General features: G+C 43.5%; 1 protein-coding gene across 1 annotated transcript in view; it reads left to right on the top strand.

Annotated features, from left to right (window-relative positions):
- USP32 (ubiquitin specific peptidase 32) overlaps positions 1-20629 on the top strand; it is a 78544-nt gene extending 57915 nt beyond the window's left edge. Inside the window, exons 16-34 of the mRNA XM_054394523.1 lie at positions 384-543; positions 3249-3403; positions 4973-5054; positions 5741-5815; positions 6533-6671; positions 6919-7024; positions 7667-7840; positions 8285-8459; positions 9250-9401; positions 10451-10562; positions 11124-11335; positions 12924-13108; positions 13932-14018; positions 14836-14956; positions 16292-16483; positions 17357-17648; positions 18054-18487; positions 19072-19164; positions 20421-20629. Of these exons, the coding sequence (XP_054250498.1) occupies positions 384-543; positions 3249-3403; positions 4973-5054; positions 5741-5815; positions 6533-6671; positions 6919-7024; positions 7667-7840; positions 8285-8459; positions 9250-9401; positions 10451-10562; positions 11124-11335; positions 12924-13108; positions 13932-14018; positions 14836-14956; positions 16292-16483; positions 17357-17648; positions 18054-18487; positions 19072-19164; positions 20421-20594 (3120 nt within the window). The 3' untranslated portion in view covers positions 20595-20629. The remainder of the gene's footprint in view (positions 1-383; positions 544-3248; positions 3404-4972; positions 5055-5740; positions 5816-6532; positions 6672-6918; positions 7025-7666; positions 7841-8284; positions 8460-9249; positions 9402-10450; positions 10563-11123; positions 11336-12923; positions 13109-13931; positions 14019-14835; positions 14957-16291; positions 16484-17356; positions 17649-18053; positions 18488-19071; positions 19165-20420) is intronic.
- Positions 20630-27857: the final 7228 nt, after the last annotated feature.

Genomic DNA, 27857 nt, shown 5'->3' with positions numbered 1-27857 from the left:
GTTTATGAACTGAAATGAACTTATCCAGCATGTGGGAGCTTTGATCTTGAAGCATATACTGACTGGCACAGCTGAGGTTCATTGTAGATTCACATCTATTTCTGGAATCAGGAAAATGTTCTTTCCATGGTGTGGTCCAGGCAGCTCTGCTCCTCTGAGGTGTTTGCTTTCGACAATCTGCAACTCCTAAGCTTCCAAAAGTGCTTAGAAATCAGTAAACTGTTGTTCCTGTGGATGTTTGCCTAAGACCCCGTAAGAAGTTCAGGTTTCTTGTCTCCTAGTAAAAGAAAGTTTATTTTTTTGAACCATTTGCTTTAATCATTGCTTCCTGCCCCTCTTTGGATCAGCAGTCTCTAAAATGTCTTTCAAACATCTTCTCCTAGGTGATCAAAAACAGCAAAACAAATGTGCCTGAACTGGAGCTATTTCCTCGCTACCTGCTCTTCCTGAGACAGCAGCCTGCCACTCGAACACAGCAGTCCAACATCTGGGTGAATATGGGTATGATGAGCCTGAGAATGTTTCCTCAGCATTTACCTAGAGGTAACTTAAGAATGCAGCAAGAATACAAGTGTGCAGTTTCTAAGAAATCCAGACCCACAGCTTGCTGCCACTGTGCTTGTGCACCAGCTAATCACTGTAAGGCACAATCAGCAGCTGGCAAAGATTGGAAGGCTTTTCTCCCATCTTCTCTGCAAAGAAAGAGGCTTGAGGGAGCATTTTCAGAGTCAGAGAATCAGACAGTTGTTTTGGTTGGAAAAGACCTCTAAGACCATCAAGTCCAAGTGTCAGCCTAAGACCACCATGACCACTAAACCAATGTCCCAAAGTGCCATGCCATAGAATCACTTGGGTGGAAAAGACCTTTAAGATCATTGAGTCCCACCATTCTCTAATTCTTCTAAGTCTGGGACTAAACCAAGTCCCTTAGCACCACATCTCTGCCTCTTTGAAACATCTCCATGGATGGGGATTCAGCCACCTTCCTGTGGAGCCTGTTCTAGTGTTTGAGATCCCTTTCCTCACATTTCTTGAACACCACCAGGGATGATGACTCCACCACCTCTCTGGGTAACCTGTTCCAATGCCTGACCACTTGAGGGAAGCAAATTTTTCCTAATGTCCTATCTAAACCTTCCCTGGCACGATTTCAGGTCATTTCCCCTTGTCCTGTCACCTGATACTAAGGAGAAGAGACCAACCCCACCTCACTGCAATCTCCTTTCAGGGACTTGTAGAGAGGAATGAGGTCTCCCATCAGCCTCCTCCTCAGTTAAGTCCTGTAGCTACTGCAAATACATTGGTGAGTTGAAAGTGAGAAATGAGCACTGCATAAACTGAAGAGCTGAGAAGGGCAGGTCTGGGTAGTTAATTTTTGTAGCCATAGAATAGGTGCATCTGTGCATCAGGATGAGTCTGTGTGTCTGGGGGCCAGTAGTAAAATCAATGAAATCATTGCTCAGCCAACTGGCTCTCAGTTATTTGGGCAGCAAGGTTTTTAATGCCCAAAATTGTTTAATACTCTAGACAACAATTGAATGTAAAAATTATGATTTCATGCAGCTCAGGCAATCCAGCAGAAAGTGTAAGGATCCAACTCAAACATGTGTGTCATAACTGTGGTCACCAACGGCTTGTGCAGGTAATGGGCTAGAAGAGTAGTCCTTAGATTGCAGCTTCACACTTCAGCTGGAAAGTGTTGCAGGATTTGTTTTCAGTTTCCAGTTAGTTTGCACAGTAGCTTTGAGGAAATCCCTATTCACAGGTGTGTCTGCATACACACAGGGATACCTGAGCACCCACAGCCACCTATGTCCAGAAATGAAATGAAAATTAAAACCTTTAACCTTTCTAATATTGGCCTGTGTTTTAAAACCCTCATGCAATGCTCAATTTTTCACTGCTTTGGTAGAATCTCCAACTTACCATCCAGGAGAGCAGCTGCCTGCTTGATCAAGAAACTGCCTGCTACCCAAATTAATTTCTCACATTTGGCCTAATAAAATGGAAACTGCTTGCTTTGGATGTCTTCAAATGCCAAAATTCAAATAAAGGGAATCTTTTGATGTGCCAAATTTGATCTTGATTTGGAATCATTTTGCTCTGCACTAATTTGTCCAATCAGTTATTAATCTGGTTTTGAGATTTCAAATGTGCTTTCTTGCTGTAATCTTACAACTAATCCTCTCATCCCTAATCCCTGAAAATGCTTTTTTTTTTTTTTTGTTTTCCTTAAGAAATAAGAGTACTTTGTGTGGTACAGTGAAGCAAAACTGATGCTTTGCTGATTGCTAAGATGATTACAGTTTGGTTTTACTCTCTTGTCCAATTGCATGTAATATTGCATCTCTTGATGTGGTACTACTTATTTTATTTTCAGCTTTTGACAGTGAAAGTAGAACAAAGTCAATTCTCTGGTTACTTAACTAGCAGCTGCCCAGCTGGGTTTGGCTGTGTAATAAAATCACTTCATGAATGTGTTAGAGAGCTGACTCTGTGAAGAGTGAGGAACTTCCCAAGTTGAAAGAAGCTCAAAAAGCTCATGTGAAGTTGGATTCCTTTCTTGTGCACGTTTGATTTAAAGATGAGCTCACAGTACAGAAAACAATGCCAGGCTCTGCTGATGTGTGGCAGACATGAGATTGTTTAGAAATTCTGGTGACAGTCCCCTGTATCTTCTCAGAATGTGGTCTGAGGAATTTAGTTATGAAGAATACTTTTGTTGTGCAACTGCCAGGCTGATTTCACCTTCACAGAGCAGCATTCTGCTGGCTGAAGCTTCAGGGAAGGAGGGCTGAAGCTCAGTCGTGCTACTCTCAAGAGTAGTCAGACTGATGGTTTTGACCTTACATTTTACTTAAAATATTCTCTCACAAAGAAAATCCTCAGGACGTTTCCAAGTCTTTCATTTGGAAAATCACCATTGTCTCTGATAATCTCAGAGGTTAAAAAGAAAAAAAAGAATAATTCAGTCGTTTAAAACTTCTTTTAAATTATCTGTTTCCTATGAGAATCTTAGGAGAACAATTTTATGACAGGTAGTAGTAGTAGTTTGATCTGAGTTTGTTGTCCCACAGGGTCAGTACCAACCAGCTTTCCATCCAGCTCGTTGTTTTATACATAGAGAGAAGCAGCAGGGCTGTGTGCTTCCTTCTGTGGTCTGTGTAAGTTGTGAGTGAGCTGGTTTCAGCTGGCCTGTGGCTACATGTACATCAGCTTTTGCCTTTTCCTTCTGGTTGTGAATGCAGGCAATGTGCCCTCCCCGAATGCGCCCCTGAAGAGGGTGCTGGCCTACACGGGCTGCTTCAGCCGCATGCAGACCATCAAGGAGATCCACGAGTACCTGTCGCAGCGGCTGCGCATCAAAGAGGAGGACATGCGCCTCTGGCTGTACAACAGCGAGGTACTGCACGGCCTCCTGCTTTGCTCTCCAGCAGCTCCTGGGGATCCATACATTCATAGGATGATTTGGGGTAGAAGACACCTTAGAGCCATCCAGTTCCAACCCCCCTGCCGTGGCCTTCCCACACCAAGGCCTCATCCAACCTGGCCTTGAACACTTCCAGGGAGGGGGCATCCACAACCTCCATGGGCAGCCTGTTCAGCGTCTCACCTCTCTCACTGTAAAGAATTTCTTCCTGATCTCCTAAATCTGTCCTCCTCAAACTTCAGTCCATTCCCTCTCATCACTGCAAGCCCTTGAAAAACGTCCCTCCCCAGCTCTGTGTATCTTATTCTTTTCTAGCAACAATTAAACACACACAGAGAGGAATAAAAAGATAGTGGACTTGAGCTTCCTTTGAAGTTTAACTGCCCAGGCTGGAAAACTCTCATCACTTGTTTTGTAGAGATGTTAGATTAGTTTTGTGCAGCCCAAGCAGTGAAATTTAGATTTTTTGGAGTCAGTGATGCAGAAAATTTACCTTTTTTTTTTTTTTTTTTTTTTTCTCTCCATAGTAGCCTGGTAAGTATTTTGTTATCTCAAAGCCTTGATGTGGAGTTTCACAGAATCTGCTGAGAATGGAAATAAAACCCGTGTTATTTCACTGAGATGGAATCATAGAATTTTTTTGGTTGGAAAAGACCTTTCACATCATCATGTCCAACCATCAACCCTACACCACCATGGCCACTAAGCCACATCCCCATGTGCCATGTCTTCACTTTTTTTTTAAACACCCCCAGGGTGGTGATTCTGCCACCTCCCTAGACAGCCTTATTCCAATGCCTGCCTGATGCTGTAGGTTTCTGTGCTTACAGAAGCTCTCCAGGATCTCTTTCAAATGACAACGAAGCAGCAGAATCATAGAATCAGTCAGGGTTGGAAGGGGACCACAAGGATCATCTAGTTCCAACCCCCGTGCCATGGGCAGGGACACCTCACACTACATCAGGCTGGCCAGAGCCTCATCCAGCCTGGCCTTAAACACCTCCAGGGATGGGGCCACAACCACCTTCCTGGGCAAACCCGTTCCAGGCTTTCACCACTCTCATGGTGAGGAACTTCTTCCTCACGTCCAGCCTGAATCTCCCCACTTCCAGCTTTGTTCCATTCCCCCGAGTCCTGTCACTACCTGATAACCTAAAAAGTCCCTCCCCAGCTTTCTTGTAGGCCCCCTTCAGATACTGGAAGGCCACAATAAGGTCACCTCAGAGCCTTCTCTTCTCCAGACTGAACAGCCCCAAGTCTTTCCGTCTGTCCTAATAGGAGAATGTATTCCTCTGAATCATTCAGTCCATGTAATTCTCTCATTCTAAAGAAATACCACTTACAATTAAAGCACTGAACTAGGTGCTTCTGGAGAGCAGTGAACTACTGCATTTAATTACCATGGGTAGGGAACTGATGCTCTCTTTTATGTGAGGCAATTGTTAGTACTGTTTTAATTTCACCACTTTGAGATTAAAATCTCCTCAGGGAATTTGAAATCTAGAAGTAATAACTGCATGAAGTTTATTTTTTCTCCTGCAGAACTATCTTACTTTGCTGGATGATGAAGATCACAGACTGGAGTATCTTAAAATCCAAGATGAGCAGCATTTAGTAATAGAAGGTAGGAAAATGGCCTATAATTGGTTTACACACTTAAAAAAAATATTTTATATGAATATTTCATAGAATGGACTCTAAGGTCCCTCCTAACCTAAGCCATCCTCCACACTGTGGGCAGAGACACCTCTCAATTAGTCTCAGCTTCTCAAGGCCTCATCCAACCTGCCCTTGAGCACCCCCAGGGAGGAGGCAGCCACGACCTCTTTGAGTAGCCTATTCCAGAATCTCACCATCCTTGAACTGAAGAACTTCTTCCTCAGCTCCAGTCTAACCCTGCTCTCCCGCAGCTTCAAACCATTCCCCTTTGGCCTGTGTCTAGACGCCCTTGTGGAAAGTCCCTCTGCAGCCTTCCTGTAGGATCCCTTCAGGTATTGGAAGGCAGCTCTAACAACCATATATATTAGGTGATTGCTCAAGAATTGAAGAGTTTTATTCAGTCTGGAGAACCCTCATTAGGTGTTAGCCCAAGTACTGGGAAATTTGTTAACCAACAGGAGAGGAACTTCTAAAGATGGAATGCTGCCAGCATTAGAATGATTTCCAGTAATGATTGGAAACATTGGGATGAAAATTAGCAAAAACAGTAGCTACAAATAAAATGATTTCTAATGTCAATTTAGTATTAGAGAACTAATTGAACCTGTTCATCTGCATCAGGTGTAATCCTTGTACCACTTCTCTTTCTAGTGCGAAACAAAGACATGAGCTGGCCAGAAGAGATGTCTTTTATAGCAAACAGCAGTAAAATTGACAGACATAAAGGTAAGTGTTTCAGCATCATAACTGGATTATAATGAGAAGAAAAATTCAAGGGGCCAATTATGTTGAACTAGGTCTTTTCAATATAAATGCTCTTAACATTGGAAGAGGTCTTTTATGCCTGTGCTGCTTTGTTTGCTTCTTTTGTTTATTAACTGAGATGCTGGAAGGAAGTCTGGGAGGGGTGGATGTATAGATGGATAAAACTGGAGATGTTTGGATGCAGCAGTAGCAAATTCTGGATTTTGTATTCATCATCTTGGATTTTTTTTCAAGGTAAGGCATAGCTGAGATTTAAAGAAATGAATCCAGTAATTTCATTAGTCTGAAAGTAGTTTGTATGGATTGTACTGTGGAGTCTCCTTCTCTGAAGAGATTCCAAACTCACATGGACATTGGGTTTATAGGTGACCCTGCTCTAGCAGGGGAGTTGGACTTGGGTGGCCTCCAGAGGTCCCTGCCAACCTCTGCCATTCTGTGTACTGATGTCTGTGTTGGATCAGATCCAACAAAATTCCCCAGTCTCTGCTAAGTGGGCTCTCTCTGCTGAGAGAGCAAATAGCTTGAACAGGCTGGGCCTCTGCTTGCTGTAGCCTCGTAATTGAGGGCAGGTTAAATTGAATTGGTCCCTGTGAAAAGGTCATGGTCTTGACTTCACTGATTGACCATTCTGAATGTCTGACATCTGCACAATTGGTATGATTGCATTTTTCTTGGCAGTTCCTACTGAAAAGGGTGCTACTGGACTGAGCAATCTGGGTAACACGTGCTTCATGAACTCCAGCATCCAGTGTGTCAGTAACACCCAGCCTCTCACACGCTATTTCATCTCAGGAAGACACCTTTATGAGCTTAACAGGTAACTCTCCATTTCAGACCATTGCCATTTCTTCTGAGTTTCAGCTTTCAGAGGCAGACATTCTGAATAAATCCTTTTCAGTGTTATCGGAGCTGTCAGCTCTACAGCAGATACATGAAAATAGAACCTCTCTTGTTTCTGGGAGAGTTAAAACAGCTCAGCAAGAAGCCTTTGCACTCCCTTGTTAGTCCTCATGTCTGTACTTTGTTTCACTTTTAGTATGGTGTTAATTATTCATGATTTCTAGGACAAATCCAATAGGAATGAAAGGACACATGGCCAAGTGCTACGGGGATTTGGTTCAGGAGCTGTGGAGTGGAACTCAGAAGAACATTGCACCCTTAAAGCTGCGGGTAAGGCTGGGTGGCTGTTAGTTAAAGGATGTCTTTGGGTAGCGGAAATCTTTCATGGCCGTTTCCCTGATGTCACCTGTGTTGTTCTGGGTCTTGAGTCAGTATCTCCCTTAGACAAGGAGAAGGAAGCTTGGACATCTATTTCTCATGTTGGAAGCTGGCTGTGAAGCCAGCAACCCTGTCCTGGCATTCAGGCATCGTGGATGTTACTCCAAACTGCTCACAGCTTTTGCTGTAAGGAATGCAGCAGAGGTGTTCAGGAAGGGACTGTGCAGAAGCACAATGCATATTTGGAGGAGGCCAAGGTTCAGCCATCCTAGTGCTCAGAATCTGAGCAGCTTTCTGTGGAATATGGTCATGGTACAGTAATTGTGAGGTCAAAGGAGTTACTTGATACAAATCAGAGGCTGTGGCATTAAGTGTGGCTTTTATAGCCCTTTTTAGGGACAGAAGATGATGCATTTGCCTGTAAATGGTCTGAAAGAATAAGGGGTTGCCTGTAACTCTTGGCAGCTGAATTTATGCTCATTGACAGCATGCATCTTGTCTACAATGTTTTGATTTATTGCTACAACCTTTCTTACATGATGTTAAATAAAGTTCTGAGGGGTTGTTGTTTGTTTGTTTGGGGTTTTTTTATAGTGGACAATAGCAAAATATGCTCCAAGATTTAATGGCTTCCAACAGCAAGACTCACAGGAGCTTCTGGCTTTTCTTTTGGATGGTCTTCACGAGGATTTGAACAGAGTTCATGATAAGCCATATGTTGAGCTGAAAGATAGTGACGGTCGACCAGACTGGGAAGTAGCAGCAGAGGTATGGATTAAAGTTTTGGGGGTTGGAGTTTGTTTGCTGTACTGACTTTCAGGACTGAGGTCTATTAGAACTTATCAATTCTGTGATTTTAAGGAGTCAGTTTCACCTTTGAGCTGAAAATGAGTTTTCAGCACAATTGTTTTGAACAACTCCTCAGAATGATGGAATATCAAAATCTTTCCAGATGCCTGATGATTGTTTTAGAAGTGCTTTAAGTGAAGCAATACCTTGATTATTGTGTTAATTGAAATGACTTCTCTTTACTCATTTTGAAACTAAATACATCCTAGTTACTAGAAATTGGTAATCTTCTGTGAAATGAATTTGACTTCTCTAGGCCAATGAATCTTTGGAGGTCTTGCAACATATTCTCCTTCCTGTTCTTCAAGCAAATAGTCTTCAGTGACTAACTTTATGTTGGTTTTTCTTTGTACTTTGTCTTAGGCCTGGGAAAACCATCTAAGAAGAAACAGATCCATTGTTGTAGATTTATTTCATGGGCAGCTGAAGTCACAAGTGAAATGTAAAACTTGTGGACATATAAGTGTTAGATTTGACCCTTTTAATTTTTTATCCTTGCCTTTGCCAATGGATAGCTACATGCACCTTGAAATCACAGGTGGGTGGAAGTGTTTACCTCTCTGTAAACTTGGCAGTGCTCAAATGAAAACTGTTTATGTAGAACAGCAATAAACCACCCAAATTCACAGTGTTACTATTTACACTTAAATACAGTGCAATCATTTTAACATCATAGGGGACAAGAATTTTCATTGGAATACAGTTAAACTAAAATAATCCCTCTAAAGACACAGCATAGATAGGCCTCTCAGTCTTGACTATAGGACTTAATACAGAAGCGTATTTAAAATGGAGGTTCTGAGACCTTCCCTGCTGTTCACTGTGTTGTGGAGGTTGTCCTAAATCTGCCTAGAGTGAAAAAGGAAAGGTTGGGGGGAGTGTACAAAGAAAAAACACTTGAGGGGTCGTGAGCTATAGTATGAAGAGCCCATGTGCTGGGGGAAAGAGGCAAAAGGAAAGGTGATTTAAAAAGTGAAACAGATTTTAAAGCATTTTCACAGAAGATTCATAGAGTGGTTTGGTTTGAAAGGAACCTTGAAGATCATCCAATTCCAGCCCCCCCTGTCATGGGCAGGGACACCTCCCACTAGCCCAGGTTGCTCAAGGCCACATCCAACCTGGCCTTAAACACCTCCAGGGAAGCTGGAGATTCTCTGAGCTTTGTCTGCAGACCTCAAAAATTGATTTGCGAAAAAACCAATGAAATAAAAAAAAATACCTTCAGGTGGTGGGGGGGAAACCTTTCTGACATTAATTAGCTTTAGTGTGTTCCTGTCTTGAAAACTTCCCTGCTTAGCTGACCACTGTGTTTCTTTTCCCTTCTAAAGTAATTAAATTAGATGGTACTACTCCTGTTCGGTACGGCCTCAGGTTGAACATGGATGAAAAGTACACAGGTCTGAAAAAACAGTTAAGTGAACTCTGTGGGCTAAAACCAGAACAGATTCTACTTGCAGAGGTGCACAGCTCCAACATCAAGGTAAGAAAAAGAATAAAGTTCATCATTACTGCACCACACTCTGGTATTTTTGTTTGTTGTTTGTCTACACCAGCATGCTTCTTCATTCTTCTTGACACTAAGCTTTGCTTACAAGAACTGTGAAATAATTTAATTAAAAGGTTGATAAGATCAGCTTAGTTATACCTCTGTATGATCTTTTCTTTTGTTCTTAAAGCATAATTTGGCTTGCCTTGAAATAGATTTAAAATCCAAGTGAACTGAACCAAAATAAACCACCTGTAAACAAAATTAATAGTGATGGAGAAGCTTGTGGAAGTTTAATTGGATTGATTACTAATTCTATTTGTAGGGGGGAAAAAAGGAAAAAAATAATCTTGAGGTAATAAATCTGAGAGTGCTTTCAGTTTAAACACTGTCAGGATGTTGGAGGCATATTAATGATTGCCTTTGGTGTGTGTGTTTGTATGTAAAATTCCTTTTTGCATACAAACTAGGTGCCTTCAGTGTGCTTAGAGAACCAGCAATCACTCCCTCAGATCTTACTGTAGACATCTGCAAAGGGATCACCAAATCACAGAATGGTTTGGGGTGGAAGAGACCTTAAAGATCAGCCACTTCCAATCCCCCTGCTGTGAGCAGGGACCCCTCCCACCAGCCCAGGTTGCTCAAGGCCTCATCCAGCCTGGCCTTGAACAACCTCCAGGGAGGGGGCATCCATAGCCTCCTTGGGCAACCTGTTCCAATGTTTCCCCACCCTCACTGTAAAGAATGTCTTTATAATCTCCAGTCTAAATCTCCCCTTTTCCAGCTCAGAGCCATTGCCCCTCATCCTGTCACTCCCAGCCATTTGTAAAAAATCCCTCCCCAGCTTTCCAGTAGCCCCCTTCAGGTACTGGAAGGCTGCTCTAAGGTCTCCCTGGAGCCTTCTCTTCTCCAGGCTCCTTTTTACCTTCTAGAAAGGTGTAAGAAAGCAGATGGGAGGGCAGAGATGAGCTGATAGAGGCACTGTTTTCAAGCACACACCTGGCTGAGTAACTTCCCTTTTGTTTTTTCTTCCTTTACTGAAGAACTTTCCTCAAGACAACCAGAAAGTCCGGTTATCAGTGAGTGGGTTTTTGTGTGCATTTGAGATACCAATTCCAGGGTCTCCTACATCAGCATCAAGTCCTGTGCAAACAGGTAAAAGAAAAGCTCTTTATGTCCCTGTTCATTTCAAATCCACAGTGCTTGGGTACTGGAGAGAGTCAGGAGAAAACCTGACTTCTTAGTCAGAAGTAAGCAGTGAGTATTGAAGAAAAGAGAAGTAAGTTGAAGCTTTATTCATGGAGAAGCCATGGACAGGCTCAGTATCTAATGATGGACAGGAATCCTTTCATGATCAGGCCCAGGACAGCAGTCTGAAGATCGCTTTCTACTTAGTTAAAGGCACAAGAAACACTCAAAACGTTTTCTTCCTCTAAGGCGGGACATGTAAAAGATTGGAAGCATGGATTGGGTTTTATTGTTCGTGGTCTCGTGAATGGGTTGAAAACACCTCTTTTTTTTTTTTTTTTTTTTTTTTTTTTCCTCTTCTTGCATGCTCTGACTTTGTGAAGTTGTAGGCAAATGAAAGGTCAGATGTTGGTATTAGGGAAAGCAGAAGAGGTTTCATGAAATGCATCAAAGAGAATGGGAAGGATTCAAGTCCTCTGATCAGGTGTGGTTACTGTAGGTACTGAAAATGTAATTGTTTATCTACAGATGTCTCAACTGGGCCATCAGCTAATGGAACACCCAACATAATGATGAATGGGGACCTTCCCAAACCAACTCTAATTCCAAATGGGATGCCAAATACTGTAGTGCCATGTGGGACCGAGCGGAACCACACCAGCTGGACTCCCAACGGTCACCTGCCCTCGCTCTCTGACAGTCCCTGCACAGGGTACATCATTGCAGTCCACAGGAAAATGGTGAGCAGGTTTTGCAGCTCTTGGAGACTGTTCACATAACAGACTTTGAGAGGAGGTCACTGAGGATTTTTTTTTGATATCCCTATAATAAATTAATCCTTGTTTCTTAAGAAGAGGGAGCCAGAATACATTTCCCTGTGAAGTGAGCACCCAGATCTTACAGCAACACAACTCTTGTCAGTCATAATGTCTGATGTGTGGTGTTTTCCTTCCCTTAGCACTGGCATGCTTCCCAGCTCTGTAATGCTGAGATGCATACTTGGGCATCTACTAACTCTCTCATGAAATGTTCCAGGTTCTTTGAGCAGAAAAAAAAAATCCAATTAGAGGAGCTGCTAGAAATGCGTTTCTTTGGCATTGTATGGGAAAACCTTTTTTTCTTTAAGGAGGCAGAGTGAGGATCTGTAGTTCATTGTTGGGTCATTCTGTTGGCATGATCTGCTCCTTGTAAGAGCATCTGTGGTTAAGCTGAACTCTAAATGTCAAATCTGGGTGACTGAACACTTCAAATAGCCATGCGTTCTGTGTGGGCTGGGGCCAGGCTTCAGTCTGTTGACATTTAGAGCCTGATGGATGTGGGCCAGGAGGTCATTAATATTCCCTCCTTACTCTGTGTTTGTATGAGGCTTTTTTCCTTTATTCTCTCAAACAGTGGCCACCAATCACCGTTACCACTCTTACTTTCTTTCAGATTTTGCAGAATGCTGTAGCTGAGTTTTTGAGCCATTGCAAGCTGTTAGTCATACAGTAAAAGGTGTCTCTGGAAGCTACACTTTTCATAGCCAAAAACCTGCTCAATGGAAAGGGATACTTATGTAATACTTGCCTAGGGTAGAGAGCATTTAGGGACAGGGAGGAGCATCATGAAGTGCATTTTCCTACATTACAGTGTAGTGGGAAAACGAACGCATCATAGAATTGTTTCACTTGGGAAAAACCTCTAAGATCATTGAATCCAGCCGTTGACTCCACACCACCATGGCCACTAACCCATGTCCCAGAGTGCCCTGTCCACACATTTCATGAACACCTCCAGGGATGGGGACTCCACTACCTCCCTGGGCAGCCTTTTCCAATGCCTGACCGCTCTTGCAGGAAAGAAATGTTTCCTAGTCTCCAACCTAAACCTCCCCGGGCACAATTTCAGACCATTTCCTATTGTTCTATCACCTGATACAATAGAGAAGAGATCAACTCCCACCTCACTGCAACCTCATTTCAGGGAGTTGTAGAGAGCAATGTGTCACATGCAATATAAACTCTTGTACATGGTTGAAACACAGATTGATATTTATGTGGTCTAATGCCCAAACAACATCACCATAATACCTTAAACTACCAGAAAGGTTTCAAGTCAATGATTAACATTTGCAGTATTTAATGTTGGGGGAAAATGCTGAGAGTACTTTTAATAGAATGAAAGGCCAGGCTGGATGAGGGGGTGTTGGAACTGGATGACCTTTAAGGTCTCTTCCAGCCCAAACTTTTCTATGAATAGTTGCCAAAACCTGAACTGAATCCCAAGGGCAGCATCCCAGTGGTTCTGGTGAGGTGATTTGATGCCTGCTCTGTTCCTTCCCCCATGCAGATGCGGACAGAACTATACTTCCTCTCATCTCAGAAGAATCGTCCCAGTCTCTTTGGAATGCCACTCATTGTTCCCTGCACAGTCCATACACGCAAGAAGGACCTATATGATGCAGTGTGGATTCAGGTTTCCAGGCTGGCTAGCCCTCTCCCACCTCAGGAAGCTAGTAACCATGCACAGGACTGGTGAGTTTGGCATCTCAGTCTTCATGTAACACAGAGGCCTGGAGTTGCTTACAAGATTGAAAACTGTTTTCATCTTTATCAGTTTTGACTTCTCATGATGCTTCTGAACATTGCTTTTATAATGTGTATTTAAATGTAATGATAGGATGAGATGGAGTGGATTGAAGCTTGAGGAGGGGAGATGTAGACTTGGTATTAGAAAGAAATTCTTCAGAATGAGAGTAGTGAGACACTGGAACAAGTTTCCCAGGGAGGTTGTGGATGGGGGTCCTCCCTGGAGGTGTTCAAGGCCAGGCTGGATGAGGCTACCTGGGCTGGTAGGAGGTGTCCCTGCCTATGGCAGGGGGGTTGGAACTGGCTGATCTTTAAGGTCCCTTCCAACCCAAACCATTCTATGAATCAAGCTTTAGATGTCAACAACTTGAGGGACAATTGTGTGTGCTTTTATCTCAGATTTCTGCCTGCAGATTCCATTTAGTGGATTATTTTTGGAGGAAGTCATTTAGAGTCCTGCAATTTAATAATGGCAATAATTAAAAATAAATGGTAATCTTTTTGTAGTACAGTTAAACATGGATACACTTTCTAGCTGCACTTCAAGCTTGGCTTTACAGAGCCAAGTTGATCTGTTCTCATCCAGTGGTTGGTAATTGATTATACCTGACAGATTTAGGCAAGTCTTGTTTTAATGGCTTCATCTAATCAAAATTACAATTCTGAGAGGGTTTTCTGCTTTCTTTTAATTTTTTAAGGCAAATCTAGTGAAGGAAGGCAAGAGGTCATCTGAAAGAGTGTTCATGTTTCATGTTCTCTTCTGTTCCAGTGATGATTCCATGGGTTATCAGTATCCATTCACCCTGAGGGTAGTTCAGAAGGATGGAAATTCTTGTGCTTGGTGTCCATGGTACAGGTAAATTGTCCTTTTTAGATTGAAGGAAGTGATTCCTACCACTAGAAATGCTCTTTATGGTAATAGGTTTGTGATAGGTTTCAGATTTCAGAGGCAGTATCAAACAATAAGAATCTAGAATCTAATTTAACCAAAACCTTCACATGGCAGACTTTCAGTGGAGTGTAGAATTTATGACTTGGGAAACTGAAAGCTCTGCTGACACAGAAACTTTAAATGAGGAGATAGATATGTGGTTACCAAAAAACTCTTAACCCCTTCCAGTATTCTGTGTGCATTTATACAGGCACCTATTTGGATGATTTGGGTGAGTCTGGTACGAATCCAAACTTTTAGACATAAATCTTCTACCTTCCTTTTACCATTTGAAGAGTAAGAACTAAAATGGATGAGGAGAAATTGGAAGCATAAATAGCTTTTCTTTGTCTAGGGAAAATTCCAATGAAAATTCCAGACCCTTGCTGGAATGTATTCAGATCACCTACTCATTAAAAAATAAAAGTCTCTGCCAGCTAAATAAATAAAATACAGCAATTATTGTGCTGTCAAATACTTGGGGAGATAGAGTATTGTACCTTTTTTGGTGCCCTAGGTAGGCTTGGTCAGCATTCTAAATGGCTGAGCTCAGCCAGCTGCTGCAGTTTCTGAAGGTTCTGGAGTAAAGCAGCTAACAGACACTGACCACTGTTATATGAAGATTGCTCTTTTCCACACCGAAGGCAAGGCCTGCAGCTCTCAGGGGGGGTGTTACAAAATGAGGTGATGTAAAACTCAGTTATTGAACAGTTTCCTTACCACATCTAACTTCTGGATTTAGATTTTGCCGTGGCTGCAAAATTGAGTGCACAGATGACAGAGCTTGTGTGGGGAATGCCTGCATTGCTGTAGACTGGGATCCCACAGCACTGCACCTGCGCTACCAGACCTCCCAGGAACGGGTAACAGCTCCACACACACCCCTGCTTGTGTGTTCAGGCCTCTGCAGCACAGCACACTTCACCACCTGGGAATTAGTTGGTGCTTCTTTTGTCCACTTTCTGTTAAACTGAAATCAGTCATCACTGCCCAGTGTTAAATGTCTTAATGTTAGACCTCTTAAGGTGAGCAAAATGTGGAAGGGAAGCTATTAAGAAGCCACAGCAGTATACTTTTTGTCTGTTGTGAGTCACACTTGATCAAGCTTTCATAATATATTACAAAATAGGTTAATTGGGTGTTTTCTAAGCACACCAGTGCCATAAACGTATCTTCATGTATATGGTGTGCTTAGAAAACATCGAATTAACCTATTTGTAAGCACATCAGTGCCATAAACATATCTATATGTATATGGTGTGCTTAGAAAACATCCAGTTAACCTATTTCTAAGCACACCAATGCCATAAACATATCTATATGTATATGGTGTGCTTAGAAAACATCCAACTAACCTATTTGTAAGCACATCAGTGCCATAAACATATCTATATGTATATGGTGTGCTTAGAAAACATCCAGTTAACCTATTTCTAAGCACACCAATGCCATAAACATATCTATATGTATATGGTGTGCTTAGAAAACATCCAACTAACCTATTTGTAAGCACATCAGTGCCATAAACATATCTATATGTATATGGTGTGCTTAGAAAACATCCAACTAACCTATTTGTAAGCACACCAATGCCATAAACATATCTATATGTATATGGTGTGCTTAGAAAACATCCAACTAACCTATTTGTAAGCACATCAGTGCTATAAACATATCTATATGTATATGGTATGCTTAGAAAACATCCAGTTAACCTATTTCTAAGCACACCAATGCCATAAACATATCTATATGTATATGGTGTGCTTAGAAAACATCCAATTAACCTATTTTGTAATATATTATGAAAGCTTGATCAAAAGTGACTCACAACCAGAGTTTCATATATATATATATAAACTCTGCATGTGAGTGAACCTATTCCTTCATTGAGTCAACAAAGCATATCTCACGGTAAGCCTCTAGCAGAGCTATTCTACAATGGCTGTTCAAACTTAAAGTTGAATCTCTAAACTGTCTGGATGATTTTGCTTGCAAGCAGCACCCAAAAATGAGGGCACTGTGTTGTTATGTGGCTACCTCTTCATAACTGAAGTCACATTTCTGCTAAAAGAGTGCATCTAGTTTTCTCTTTAATCCTAAATAACTAGATGGTGATGTTTGTGTGACTCTGAGCAGGGCCTTTCTCCAAGCAGTTTGTCTCTTTCCCAGTCAGACAGAGTTTTCTCTCACTTCAGATTGTAGAAGAACATGAAAGTGTCGAACAAAGCCGCCGAGCTCAGGCAGAGCCCATCAATCTGGACAGCTGTCTGAGAGCCTTCACCAGTGAGGAAGAACTGGGGGAGGATGAGATGTACTACTGTTCCAAGTGCAAGACCCATTGTTTGGCCACCAAAAAACTGGATCTTTGGAGACTCCCCCCTATTTTGGTATGATCTTGTGTCATTTTCTTCTACAGCAACAAAACCAAAGTACATGGTCACAAATTTTAGTTGCTACAGATGACAGAATCATAGAATTGTTTTGATTGGAAGAGACCTCCAAGATCCAGTCTAACCATCAAGCCAACACCACCATGGCCATTAGCCATGTCCCTAAGTAGAAGAAGTTCTTCAGTGTGAGGGTGGTGAGAAGAGGTTGCCCAGGGAGGTTTTAGCTGCCTCCTTCCTGGGGGTGTGTTTGAGGTCAGGTTGGATGAGGCCTTGAGCAGCTGAGTCAGGTTGAGAGGTGTCCCTGAACATAGTGGGGAGGTTGGAGTAGATGATTCTAAAGTCCCTTCCAACCTAAACCATTGTATGATTCTTGAAGACCTCGATTCCACCATCTCCTTGGGCAACCTGTCCAACATCTCCTTCTGAATAAGATTTGCTTTTGCTTACAGTCTCAGGAGGGTCACTGACTTAGTTTGCTTCACACATTTCTGTGATGCAGGCAAACAAACCAAACCTCAAATCCAACATTTCTGTTGGTGTTTCGCATGCAGTGTTACTTCTTCTGACACAGAATTTACACTTGGTCTTTCTGCTAACATGATCTTGTTGTGTACCACCTGCATTTGTAGCTTCTCAGATTTGCTAGGTGCTGATCAGTGAATCGAAGCAACCTTTTCCATCGTTTCCCCATGAAGATCTTAGTTCCATATTTTACCAGCTTGCTCCTGAACTCCAAACTGCCACATACAGCAATGTTCCTGGTTTGCATTAGCATCCAAAATGTGTATGCTCTGTGAAAAACTATTTTTAAACAGCAATGTTCCTGTGATCTGATTCTCCTCCTTTCCTTTCTGATGTGTTTCTCCTTAGATCATTCACCTGAAAAGATTTCAATTTGTAAATGGGCGCTGGATAAAATCCCAGAAAATTGTTAAATTTCCCAGAGAAAATTTTGACCCAAGTGCCTTTTTGGTACAAAGGGATCCAAATCACTTCCAGAGAAAGCAGCTGACCTTCCAGGTCGACAGCCTTCCTGAACCACGGACTCTCCAAGGGGAGCCTAGGAAAATAGATCTGCAGATCACTTATACAGCAGGAGAAGGAGATTCGCTGAACAGGAGTCCATCCTCCCTTAACACTACAGTCTTGAATAACATCAAAGGTGAGTGACCATCAGTGAAAAATTCAGTCAATACTGGCATGTGGAGGGGAGCAAATAGGATATTCTGAACAAAATGTGAATGTTCCTTTGGCCACAGCACTACATTTATTTTGAAGCACTTACTTCTGTAAAGCTTAGTGAAGCTTCACCCTTGCGGAACCACCAAGTGACAGCAGATATTGGTACTGCTTGTGTAAGTGGGCTGGGCTGAGTGAGGGATGGGATGTGCTCCTGCATGAGAGACTCAAATTTCAGTTGCTAGGGGGGTGTGTGTGCAAAGCTACTTCTGGAGAGTGCTCACTGCCTGCAGTCAAACAGTAGGGCTTTAGTGTTTGGTCATTCAAAAAAAGAAATCTGGACTATGTGGTTTACTTCTCTTAGTGCTCCATGTCTTTTCTGTTTTAGCATCTCCATCTCTGGGGAGGAAAAGTGGCACCAGCTGTCCTTCAAGTAAAAACAGTAGCCCAAACAGTAGCCCAAGGACTTTAGGAAGAGGTAAAGGGCGTCTGCGGCTACCACAGCTGGGCAAAAACAAACTGTCGAGTAGCAAAGAGAATTTGGATACCTGCAAGGAGAATGGTACTGACCAGGAGCAGAGGCTTACTGCTGACCAAGGGGATGCTCTCAGCAGGGGGCAGGTTTTGAGTGGTAGCCAGGGTGAACTCTACACCACTCAGGACAGCGAGGTGACTCTAGCCAATGGCTACATCTGCGAGCAGAGCGCATACAGCAACGGCAGCATCAACGGGCAGCTGGACAACCAGAGTGAGGATGACACTGCAGATGACCAAAGAGATGAAGTCTGTGTCAACCCCATTTACAATCTATATGCAATCTCGGTGAGCTGGCTTCTGTTTTCCTCAGAGAAACTATTTTTGTAGAGTCATGAAGGTTGGAAAAGGCCTCTAAGATCATCATGGCCAACCTTCTACCCAACACCTCCATGGCCACTAGACCATCACGTCCCAGAGTGCCACATCTACTCATTTTCTGAACACCTCCAGGGATGGGGACTCCACCACTTCCCTGGCCAGCCTGACCACTCCTTCAGTGAAGAAATTCTTCCCAATATCCAACCTAAACTTCCCCTGGCACAGCTTGAGGCCATTGTCTCATTTGTGTGGCCTTGCTTTGACTGAAGGCATTCACTGTACAGTTGTCATTAGAGAAAGCAGGGATCTGTTGAGAAAGGAACAAAGCAGAGCCATTGTCAGCCAAATTAATTTGCCATAAAGCTGAGAACCCCTGAACAGTGTCTCTGCATAATGCTTTTTCTGCTGGAGTACATAAAGTTAGTCAGCTCCAGATTATAAATTGTCATGAGCTGTTGTTGCTCGCTTGAAGATTGTGAATTTGTGAATCATTTATTCTGTGAATTCTAGGTTTTGATCCAAGAATTTCTTTTCTTCTTCATTTTCTTCAGTGCCATTCAGGAATTCTGGGAGGGGGTCATTATGTCACTTATGCCAAAAACCCGAACAACAAGTGGTACTGCTACAATGACAGTAGCTGTAAGGTAAAGCTTTTCTTTCTCTACCAAGTCATTCACCTAGGGCCACAGAACCTGACATTTGGTGAGAACTGTGCTGTGAAATCATGAGCATCTCATAAGTTGCACTGGATGAATGTGAAAAATGTTACTGAAATGATCCTAGAATCATAGGATTGTTTGGAAAAGATGGAGTCCAGCCTTCAACCCAACACCACCATGGCCGTTAAACCATGTCCCCAAGTACCCTGTCCACAGGTTTCTTGTACAACTCCAGGGATGGTGACTCCACCACCTCCCTGGGCAGCCTGTTCCCATGCCTGACCACTCTTGCAATAAAGACATTCTTTTTCCTAACATTCAACCTAAACCTCCCCTAGCACAACTTGAGGCAGTTTCCCATCATGAGACTTTTTCCAAGTTAACATCTGTTCATCAGCCTGTACTGTGGCTAAGGAAAGTACTCATTTTGTACAAAGATGAGAAAAGCACTAAAAATGGAAGTCCCAGAATATTTTCTCATGATGCTGGCAGTTTTGTGTCCAATTACTGACTAATTAAGTTCTGACATTTTTAAGTACTTGCACTTAGCACTCTAAAATTTGTCAAACTTCTCAAGTAAATAACGGAGCAATGAGAGAGACAGAAAAATAGAATCACAGAATTGTTTTGGCTGGACAAGACCTCTAAGATCATCCAGTCCAACCCTCAACCCAACATCACCATGGCCATTAAACCACAGTGCCATGGCCACAGGTTTCTTGAACATCTCCAGGGATGGGGACTCTACCACCTCCCTGGGCAGTCTGTTCCAAACCCTGACCACTCCTGCAGGAAAGAATTTTTTCCTAACCTCCACTAAATGTGATCCTTCTTGTGAACAACCAGGTACAAACCCTGCTGCTGGGGCAGCTGTGTGTGTGCTCTGTGTCCCCTGTGTGTGATTCTTGTGACCAGCCAGGTACAAACCCTGCTGCTGGGGCAGCTGTGTGTGTGCTCTGTGTCCCCTGTGTGTGATTCTTGTGACCAGCCAGGTACAAACCCTGCTGCTGGGGCAGCTGTGTGTGTGCTCTGTGTCCCCTGTGTGTGATTCTTGTGAACAACCAGGTACAAACCCTGCTGCTGGGGCAGCTGTGTGTGTGCTCTGTGTCCCCTGTGTGTGATTCTTGTGAACAACCAGGTACAAACCCTGCTGCTGGGGCAGCTGTGTGTGCTTTCAGTTCAGTGACAGTGGCACAGTGGTCCCGTGGTGCCTTTCAGCCCAGGTGTTTCTCTGCCCTCAGGAGCTGCATCCCGATGAGATCGACACCGACTCTGCCTACATTCTCTTCTACGAGCAGCAGGGGGTAGACTATGCACAATTTCTGCCAAAGATAGATGGCAAGAAGATGGCAGACACGAGCAGCATGGACGAGGATTTTGAGTCAGACTACAAAAAGTACTGTGTCCTACAGTGAGCTGAGGCTGAGAACCTGAGGGAAGATGTCCTGACACTGACACCTGGTGAACACATTACTGAAACAGATAACCCAAGTGTAGTTGTTGTCCCCCCGTGATCTGAAAGCACAAAAGGAAAACCCTAATTAAATAGCAGTTCATATGAAGATAGTAATTTTTTTTTTTGGTGGTGTTGTTCTGTTATCTCACTACATGCTCTAAACATTTCTGATGTTAGACATCAGGCTGAGACTGCCATTGGCCTTTAAATCAAATGGTTTGAGAAAAAGCCAACTAGGACCAAATAAGAGCTAAATTAAATAGTCCAGATAAGAGCTAAATGAAGTAGTGTAGAGTTTACCAGCTGTTCTAACAAACCCCAACAGCTCTCTTTAGGTTTAAGATAATGGGGGGGAAAAAAAATATTTTTTTTGTAGTGTTGTCCATGGACAACATGATATTGCTACCTCCTTTTTCCTGCAGTTTTATTGCATTTTATTGGCAAAACAGGGAAAGCAAAGCAAAGAGAATGAGAAGTGCACAAATGTGAGGAACTCTGGGTGGAGAGTGAGAGACATTTCCAGTTTTGCCACCACTACTGTGTGTCAGTTGCTTGCTTTGTGTATGTTGGGAGCACAACCAAATGCTGATTTGAGAAGAGGCTCATTTCTGGCACTCAAATGGTTCATTACCTTTGTGTTTTTCTTCACGTGTTGGCTGTGCAGATCAACATGGTTCAGGAATGGCTTTTCTGCCTGGGGAGCACTGTCTCAACGTTCTGAGATGCCTTGAAGAAGGAGCTTCAGGTTGAAGAGAGTCAGTTTGTGACTGCACTCAACGGTGTCTTAAAATGTGCACATTGCACAAAACTGTTCCCAACTTTTTGGAAGGAGAGATGCTTGAGCTTTTTGTTTCCTGGCTGGTGGTGGGGTTTTGGGTTGGTTTTTTTTTTTTTTTTTTTGTTTGTTTTTTGTTATGTTTTAAAGTTGCACTTTGAAACCTGTGGTTTGGTTTTGTTGTTGTAAGGGCTCTGGAGTGAATGGCTGTGAATTATCCACTGTGTATTTCAAACAAGAAGCTGTGGCTGTCAGGTAGCTGTCGTAGCATTCATGGGACAGGTTTTCTGTTGTGATTGTTTTTTCTTTTTTTTTTTTTTTTTTAACTGGTTCATGATTTAATGGAGTTTCTTTTTTTTTTTTTTTTCCAAATTTGGTTGCCTTTTCAAATGTTGTTGTTGGGTTTTTTGGGTTTGTTTGGTTTTTTTTTTGCATCTACTTGCAATTCAAGCAGGATTGCTTTCCATGCCCTTGCAACATACTTTTTGAAAGTAAGCAGGCTTATTGCATGAAGGAAAAGCTGGACTGAGGCTTAGCAGAGCCTGGAAAAAAAGGGGGTTGGTTTTTTTGAGCAGGCATTTCTTTCAACATTTTCAGTGTTAAATGGTTTGCATATCTGAATGAAGAGAGAAGTTTCACTCCTTTGGCCTTTTGTTCCTCAGCTGAGTTTAAGCAGCTTTACTAATTTTGTCCTGTGTCATCTTCCAAATTCTTTAGGTTTTCTATCTTCCCTAACAAAGTTGATACTTAGCATGGGTGATCTCTGAAGCAGATGCTTGGATTCATTTTAATGTGCTTTACAAGAACGCCAAACATCGCAGTGAATTCCATTTCCAGAGAGATCTAAGTTTTAACCATTGAAGAAATTCTCAGCTGATCTTCTTGTCTTTACTCAGGCAAAATCCTCCCTGCCTCTGGTGGAGGTTGTGCCTCTCTGAGGCCTGCAGGTCAGCTCCAAAATAAGTATTGTCTCACTTGTCAAGTGTGGCTCCCTATCCCAGATGGTCTTTTATCTTTAAAGTGGTCTAAACATTGAGACTGAAGGAAAGCAAGTGTGAATTTCTAGGTTAGAAGCTTCTTTTTCAACACCTATTTGTCTACTCTTTCCCCTGCCAACTCCATGAAAAAGTGAAAGATTTTCAAACTGATTTCCTTTCAAATGTTTTATTTAAGCAGGTAGCACAATCTACTAATGTTATTTGATCTTCTGTGTTTGTTACATGGGTTGTAATTAATTTTTTTTCTTTTAAATTAAATCATGAATTAGCAGTAAATTTTATTAAGTTAACTATTAACTACGTTCACTTTGTAAATTATTGTATAAAAACTTATTGACAATGCACTGACTTTAGAAAGATGTTAATGTACATAAATACCTTGTAAATAAAATAGTGTTGATGTACTGCAATATGAGCTGTATTAAAAAAAAAGGTATTGGTAATTGTATATGGAGTGAACCTGTTTATCTGTAACTATATTATTCAAACAAATTAAATACTGTGGATGCAGATGAAGTGTCACCTCTTGTCAGATAATTGTTAATGGCTCTTCTCCTGCTTTCAGGTGTCTGAACTGTTTTCCTGAAGCTGAAATGGAGCTGTCAGATGACAGGAGCTGTCAGCTGACAGGGCAGTGTTTGCAGTGTGTCCAGCACAGCTCTAAGTACCAAGATATCCCAGCTCTTGTAAGTTTGGGTGTTAGGTTGGTTTGGTTTTCCTTTTGAGAACATTCTGTTCAGATTTATTCATAGAACAGAACAGATTCATAGAATGGTTTGGGTTGGAAGGGACCATGGGCAGGGACACCTTCCACCAGCCCAGGTTGCTCAAGGCCTCATCCAGCCTTGAACACCTCCAGGGAGGGGACATTCACAACCTCCCTAGGCAACCTGTTCCAGTGTGTCTCACCACCCTCAAAGAAGAATTTCTTCCTAATCTCCAGTCTAAACCTACCCTCCTCAAGCTTCAATCCGTTCCCTCTCATCCTATCACTACCAGCCCTTGTAAAAACTCCCTCCCCAGCTCCCCTGTAGCCCCCTGCTTCCTGAGCCTTGTTTTCTCTAGGCTGAACAGTTTCAACTCTAAGGCTAATCCTAAACCCAGTGCTAACCACTAGCCTTAACCCTAGCCCTAACCCTAACGGCACCCTGGCCCCTAGGCTTTAGGAGCTGCTGCTCCAGGCAGTACTTCTTACTCAGATCCTTGAAGCCTGACACATTCTGTTTCACAGTTCCTGGACTCTAGGTTCAGTCTTATTTACTTTGTGCTGTCTCTGGGATGCTGGAGAAGTTGTGCAGACTCTTTGCTGTCTGTTTAGCTGTCACTGGCCTCTCTTGGTATGGGACAGGCACAATGGGGCTGTTAAACCCTCTTTTCCAAGAGCTGTTTCACTGTAGCTTCCTCTGTCTTCACTGCCCCATTCTCTCAAGAGATCTCTGCTTGGTTGCATGTGCAAGGGGTCATCCCCACAGAGGCACATTTACTTGGCCAGCCTCCTCTCTGGGGTCAAGGCAGGGCCTCTTGACTGTTGACCCTCACTTGGAGCCACTTGTTGCCTTTCTTAGGAAAATTGTGCCATGGACGAAGGGTGAACCTACCCTTAGAAACACAGCATGACTGACAAGGAGATCTGTGGAGCATGTGCCATCTCTAGAGAGGATTCAGTGACAGTTCCTTGGGTTGGAGGAAGACAGCTGGTGACAGCTGATGAGTTTATCCTTTTATCATCGTGGCTGTTAATGCTACTGTTCTTCCTTCAGTTCCATTGCCATGCATGTCAGTGCTGCAGCTGTGCTGATTGAGTGCAGAGGATGAAGTCACTCCCTTGTTATTTCAGCCTCTTGTGGCTCTAGATCCTGTTAAATGGGCCCACCTGACAGAGGCAAGAGGAGGGTTTGTGGTTTTTATCTCTGTTTTGCTCACTCTTTTGTAATTTAGTTGGTCACAGGTAATTCTACAACTCAGATTTCACCCCTACTCAGGCTACAGTGGCATGCTTAGCAGAAAAGCCTGCAAGCAAATGAAGGCACATTGCATTCAGCTCTCAGGATTAGTTTCCCATCTGTCCATCTGCATCACAGCACAAAATTAGAAATCAGTCCTTCCACCATGCAGCTCTGCCCTGCATTTCCCCCAGCTGAACTACTCAATACCCAAATTCTCAACTTTGTCATCTTCTCAACTCTTCTTCCCAACAAACAAAACACACATGAAAAGAAACTGTGGAAATACAACCAAGCCCTGGCTGAAAGCTGAGCTGAGCTTCCTGGCCTCTACACAGCTTTCCTGCCAAACTCCTTGGCCTCACTGGCTCTGTTTTCTATGGGAGAAAAGAGCCTGGAAAAGCTGCCCAGAAGCCTTAGCTGGCAAGGACAGAGCAGCCTTCATCACTTCAGCTGCAGGTTTTGTTACCCCTCTTTGGCATCCATAATGGTGTACTGAGTTAATTAAAAGCTGAGACAGGTGACAGAGAAGTCCAAGGTCTGGAGTCAGGGGTGGCACCATCAGCTTTTGTGCCTCAGGCCTTTTTTTATTGCCTCTTTTTTGAGGCCTTGAATAAACAAAGTTCCTTGTCCTGTCAGGAGAATAAAACTCTTCCTTCCAGCCTTTGCCTGCCTCTGTGGCATATTCATGGGCCAGGGTGTCTCTGCATGAAGGAATGTGACCCTGCAAGGACCCTGTTGTGATGGAGTCACGACTGCCATAAATGGAAGACTGCACTTCTGAAGTTACCCCAAACACTGAAGTGGAGGAAAGAGCCAGCTTCTCCCTGAGGAGTGCTGCCTTCTTACTCAACAAATTTACTGATGTGGTTTGCAGAGTTCTGGTGATGAGGTGGGGAGGGGGACCAGACAGAATGGTGCTCTGCTTTTCCTGTAGTCATGTGTCCAAGCACTACCTGGCTGTCTCTGGTAATTGTCTGACTACTGCCAGTTGCTGCTACAGTCAATGACTCCAGGGGCACCTTAGAGCTGCCTTCCAGTAGCTGAAGGGATCCTACAGGAAGGCTGCAGAGGGACTTTTCCTGAGGGTACCTAGAGACAGAACAAGGGGGAATGGTTTGAAGCTGAGGGAGAACAGGGTTAGACTGGAGCTGAGGAAGAAGTTCTTCAGTAGGAGGATGGTGAGATTCTGGAATAGGCTGCCCAGGGAGGCTATGGCTGCTTCCTCCCTGGGGGTGTTCAAGGCCAGGCTGGATGAGGCCTTGAGCAGCTGAGTCTAGTGGAGAGGTGTCCCTGCCCATAGTGTGGAAGTAGGACTCTAAGGTCCCTTCCAACCTAAGCCATTCTAGGATTTCATGAGCGTTAATTGTGACATGTGTCACACAGGCTCAACTGCTGCAGCAGCCAAGGGCTGAAGGCAGAGAGCCGATGGCTCCTTTGGGATCCTATCAGCTTTGTCCAGGGTTGCCATGGGTTGTAAGCACGTCCAACATCCAACTTCTCCCTCCAAAAGGAGACAGAAGGAAAGCAGCTCTCTGTAGAAACACAAGGATGGATGGCAGCAAACTGGGAAGGTTAACAAGCCAGAAAAGCAAAGTGTTTAGGAAAAAGGGAATCCTACTGGGGAAAGACAAACCAGCACATGGGTCAGGCCACTATCCAAACTGTAGGAATCTTGTGTGGTACACAGGAATGTGTTAGAGGGGTTGTGCGTGCTTGAGGAGCTCAGCAGCCAGCATTATCAGACAGGAAAGCCACTATCAAGCCCTGTCCTGATAAACGGTCCGAGAGGCCCAAAGAATTCCATAATGTAAGCTGGAGTAGTTTATGAAGTGTTTGTGGAATGCAGGGAGTGATAGTGGAGTACCTGGCAGCAGATGACACCCGAGGTATGAGCAAGAACATGCTGCTGGTGTCCTGACATTCCAGAAACTCTCCAGATGCTTAGCAAAGGTGTTTCTCGGAATGACAACAGAAGCAGAGTGCAGCTGGCTGGTTTGGGAACGCAGCACTGGCCCTTTGGGCTGGGGTTTTGCCTGTCTTTTGTCAGCTCCACAGACTCATGCAGCAGAGTCCCAGCATGATGGAAGCTAAGCAAGAAACTGTCTCACAGCATTGCCCACACTGCTGCCTTCACATGCAGAATCCAAAGGGAAATTACCACATCAGCAAATTTTCCTCCTCCCTCCCAGGAATTTGCTTGTGAGACCCTGGTCCTGGATCACTCTCACAGTGCCCTTAAGCCCTGTAAGTCTTGTAGTTACTTCTCCCTTTTGCCCACCTCTGCCCCACATTCAGAATTTCCTCTGGTGTCACCTCTGCCTCCCAGGCTAGGCAAGCTGAGTGCTGTGGAAAGTAATGGCTAATAATAAGCCACATTGTAAGGTGCTGTGCATGATGAAGGAGGTGCTGAGGAGGAGACGTGATTCAGGAACTGGTTTTGGTGAAGCGACCACGGATTTTTTCCACTTCTTCTGTAACAGAGTGTTTTGGGACAGGTGCTGACAAAAAAAAATGTCCAATCACTGAGGTCTCCCCCTCAGCTGGCAGTCCTGTGCTAGCTGGAGCTAGGCCAGAGTATTGGGTTACCTTCTGCCATGAAAAGCTAGAACTCTGCTCTGGAAAGTATTGGAACTGCCCATGGAACGCCGTCAGACACACGATCGGACAGCGATTTCCTGAGGAGAGGGTGACCCAGCCTCACTGACACCTGAGAGCAGTATTGAGAAAACAAAGTTTGCAGCCATGGCAGCCACTGCTGCTGCTGCCTAAATGTTACCCTTTAACAGGACTTGGCGCCCCAAAGTGTGCATTAGAGATTCTTAGTCCTTGTGGTGAGTGACCATGGCCAAAGGAGCTGGAAGGCCTTGCAGGGAGTGGGGAATGGAGAGAGTGTTTCTTTTGCTGCCTGTGGCTGGTGTGACTGTACACATCCCTGCAGTGTGGGTGCTCTGCTGCTCCCTGCCCCTGTCATTTCAGCCTTGTGGTGATTCCTGGTGCCAAGCAAGGGCAACACAGGGAAGTTACCTGTCAGTCCTGTTAAACAGCTGAGGCCTTTTGGCTCTTTGCCCACACCAAGTGATTGTTGTCTTCAGCTGTTTTGAAATAAGCTTTGCAGATTAGAACTAATGACCAAGATAAGTCACTGAGGACATAACTGATTTTTAATATTTAGAATGTTTATACTCCTTTAGTTGCTGAAATATTGTCATGGCACGTGCCAGCAGCTTGGAAAACTTCATCAGAGCAGAGTATCATATGAGGGAGTGGCTGAGGGAGCTGGGGTTGTTGAATCTGGAGAGGAGAAGGCTGAGAGGAGATCTCCTTGCTCTCTACAACTACCTGAAAGGAGATTGGAGTTGGTTTCTTCTCCCAAGTAACCAGCAATAGGATGAGAGGCAATGGGTTTAAGTTGTGCCAGGGAAGGTTTAGACTGGGCATTAGTAAAAAAACTACTGAGAGCGGTGAGGGGTTTGAACAGGCTGCCCAGGGAGGTGGTGGAGTCA

Source organism: Indicator indicator, chromosome 30 (genome assembly GCF_027791375.1).
Source record: "Indicator indicator isolate 239-I01 chromosome 30, UM_Iind_1.1, whole genome shotgun sequence".
Classification (NCBI taxonomy): Eukaryota; Metazoa; Chordata; class Aves; order Piciformes; family Indicatoridae; genus Indicator; species Indicator indicator.
This window is presented reverse-complemented; position numbering and strand designations above follow the sequence as displayed.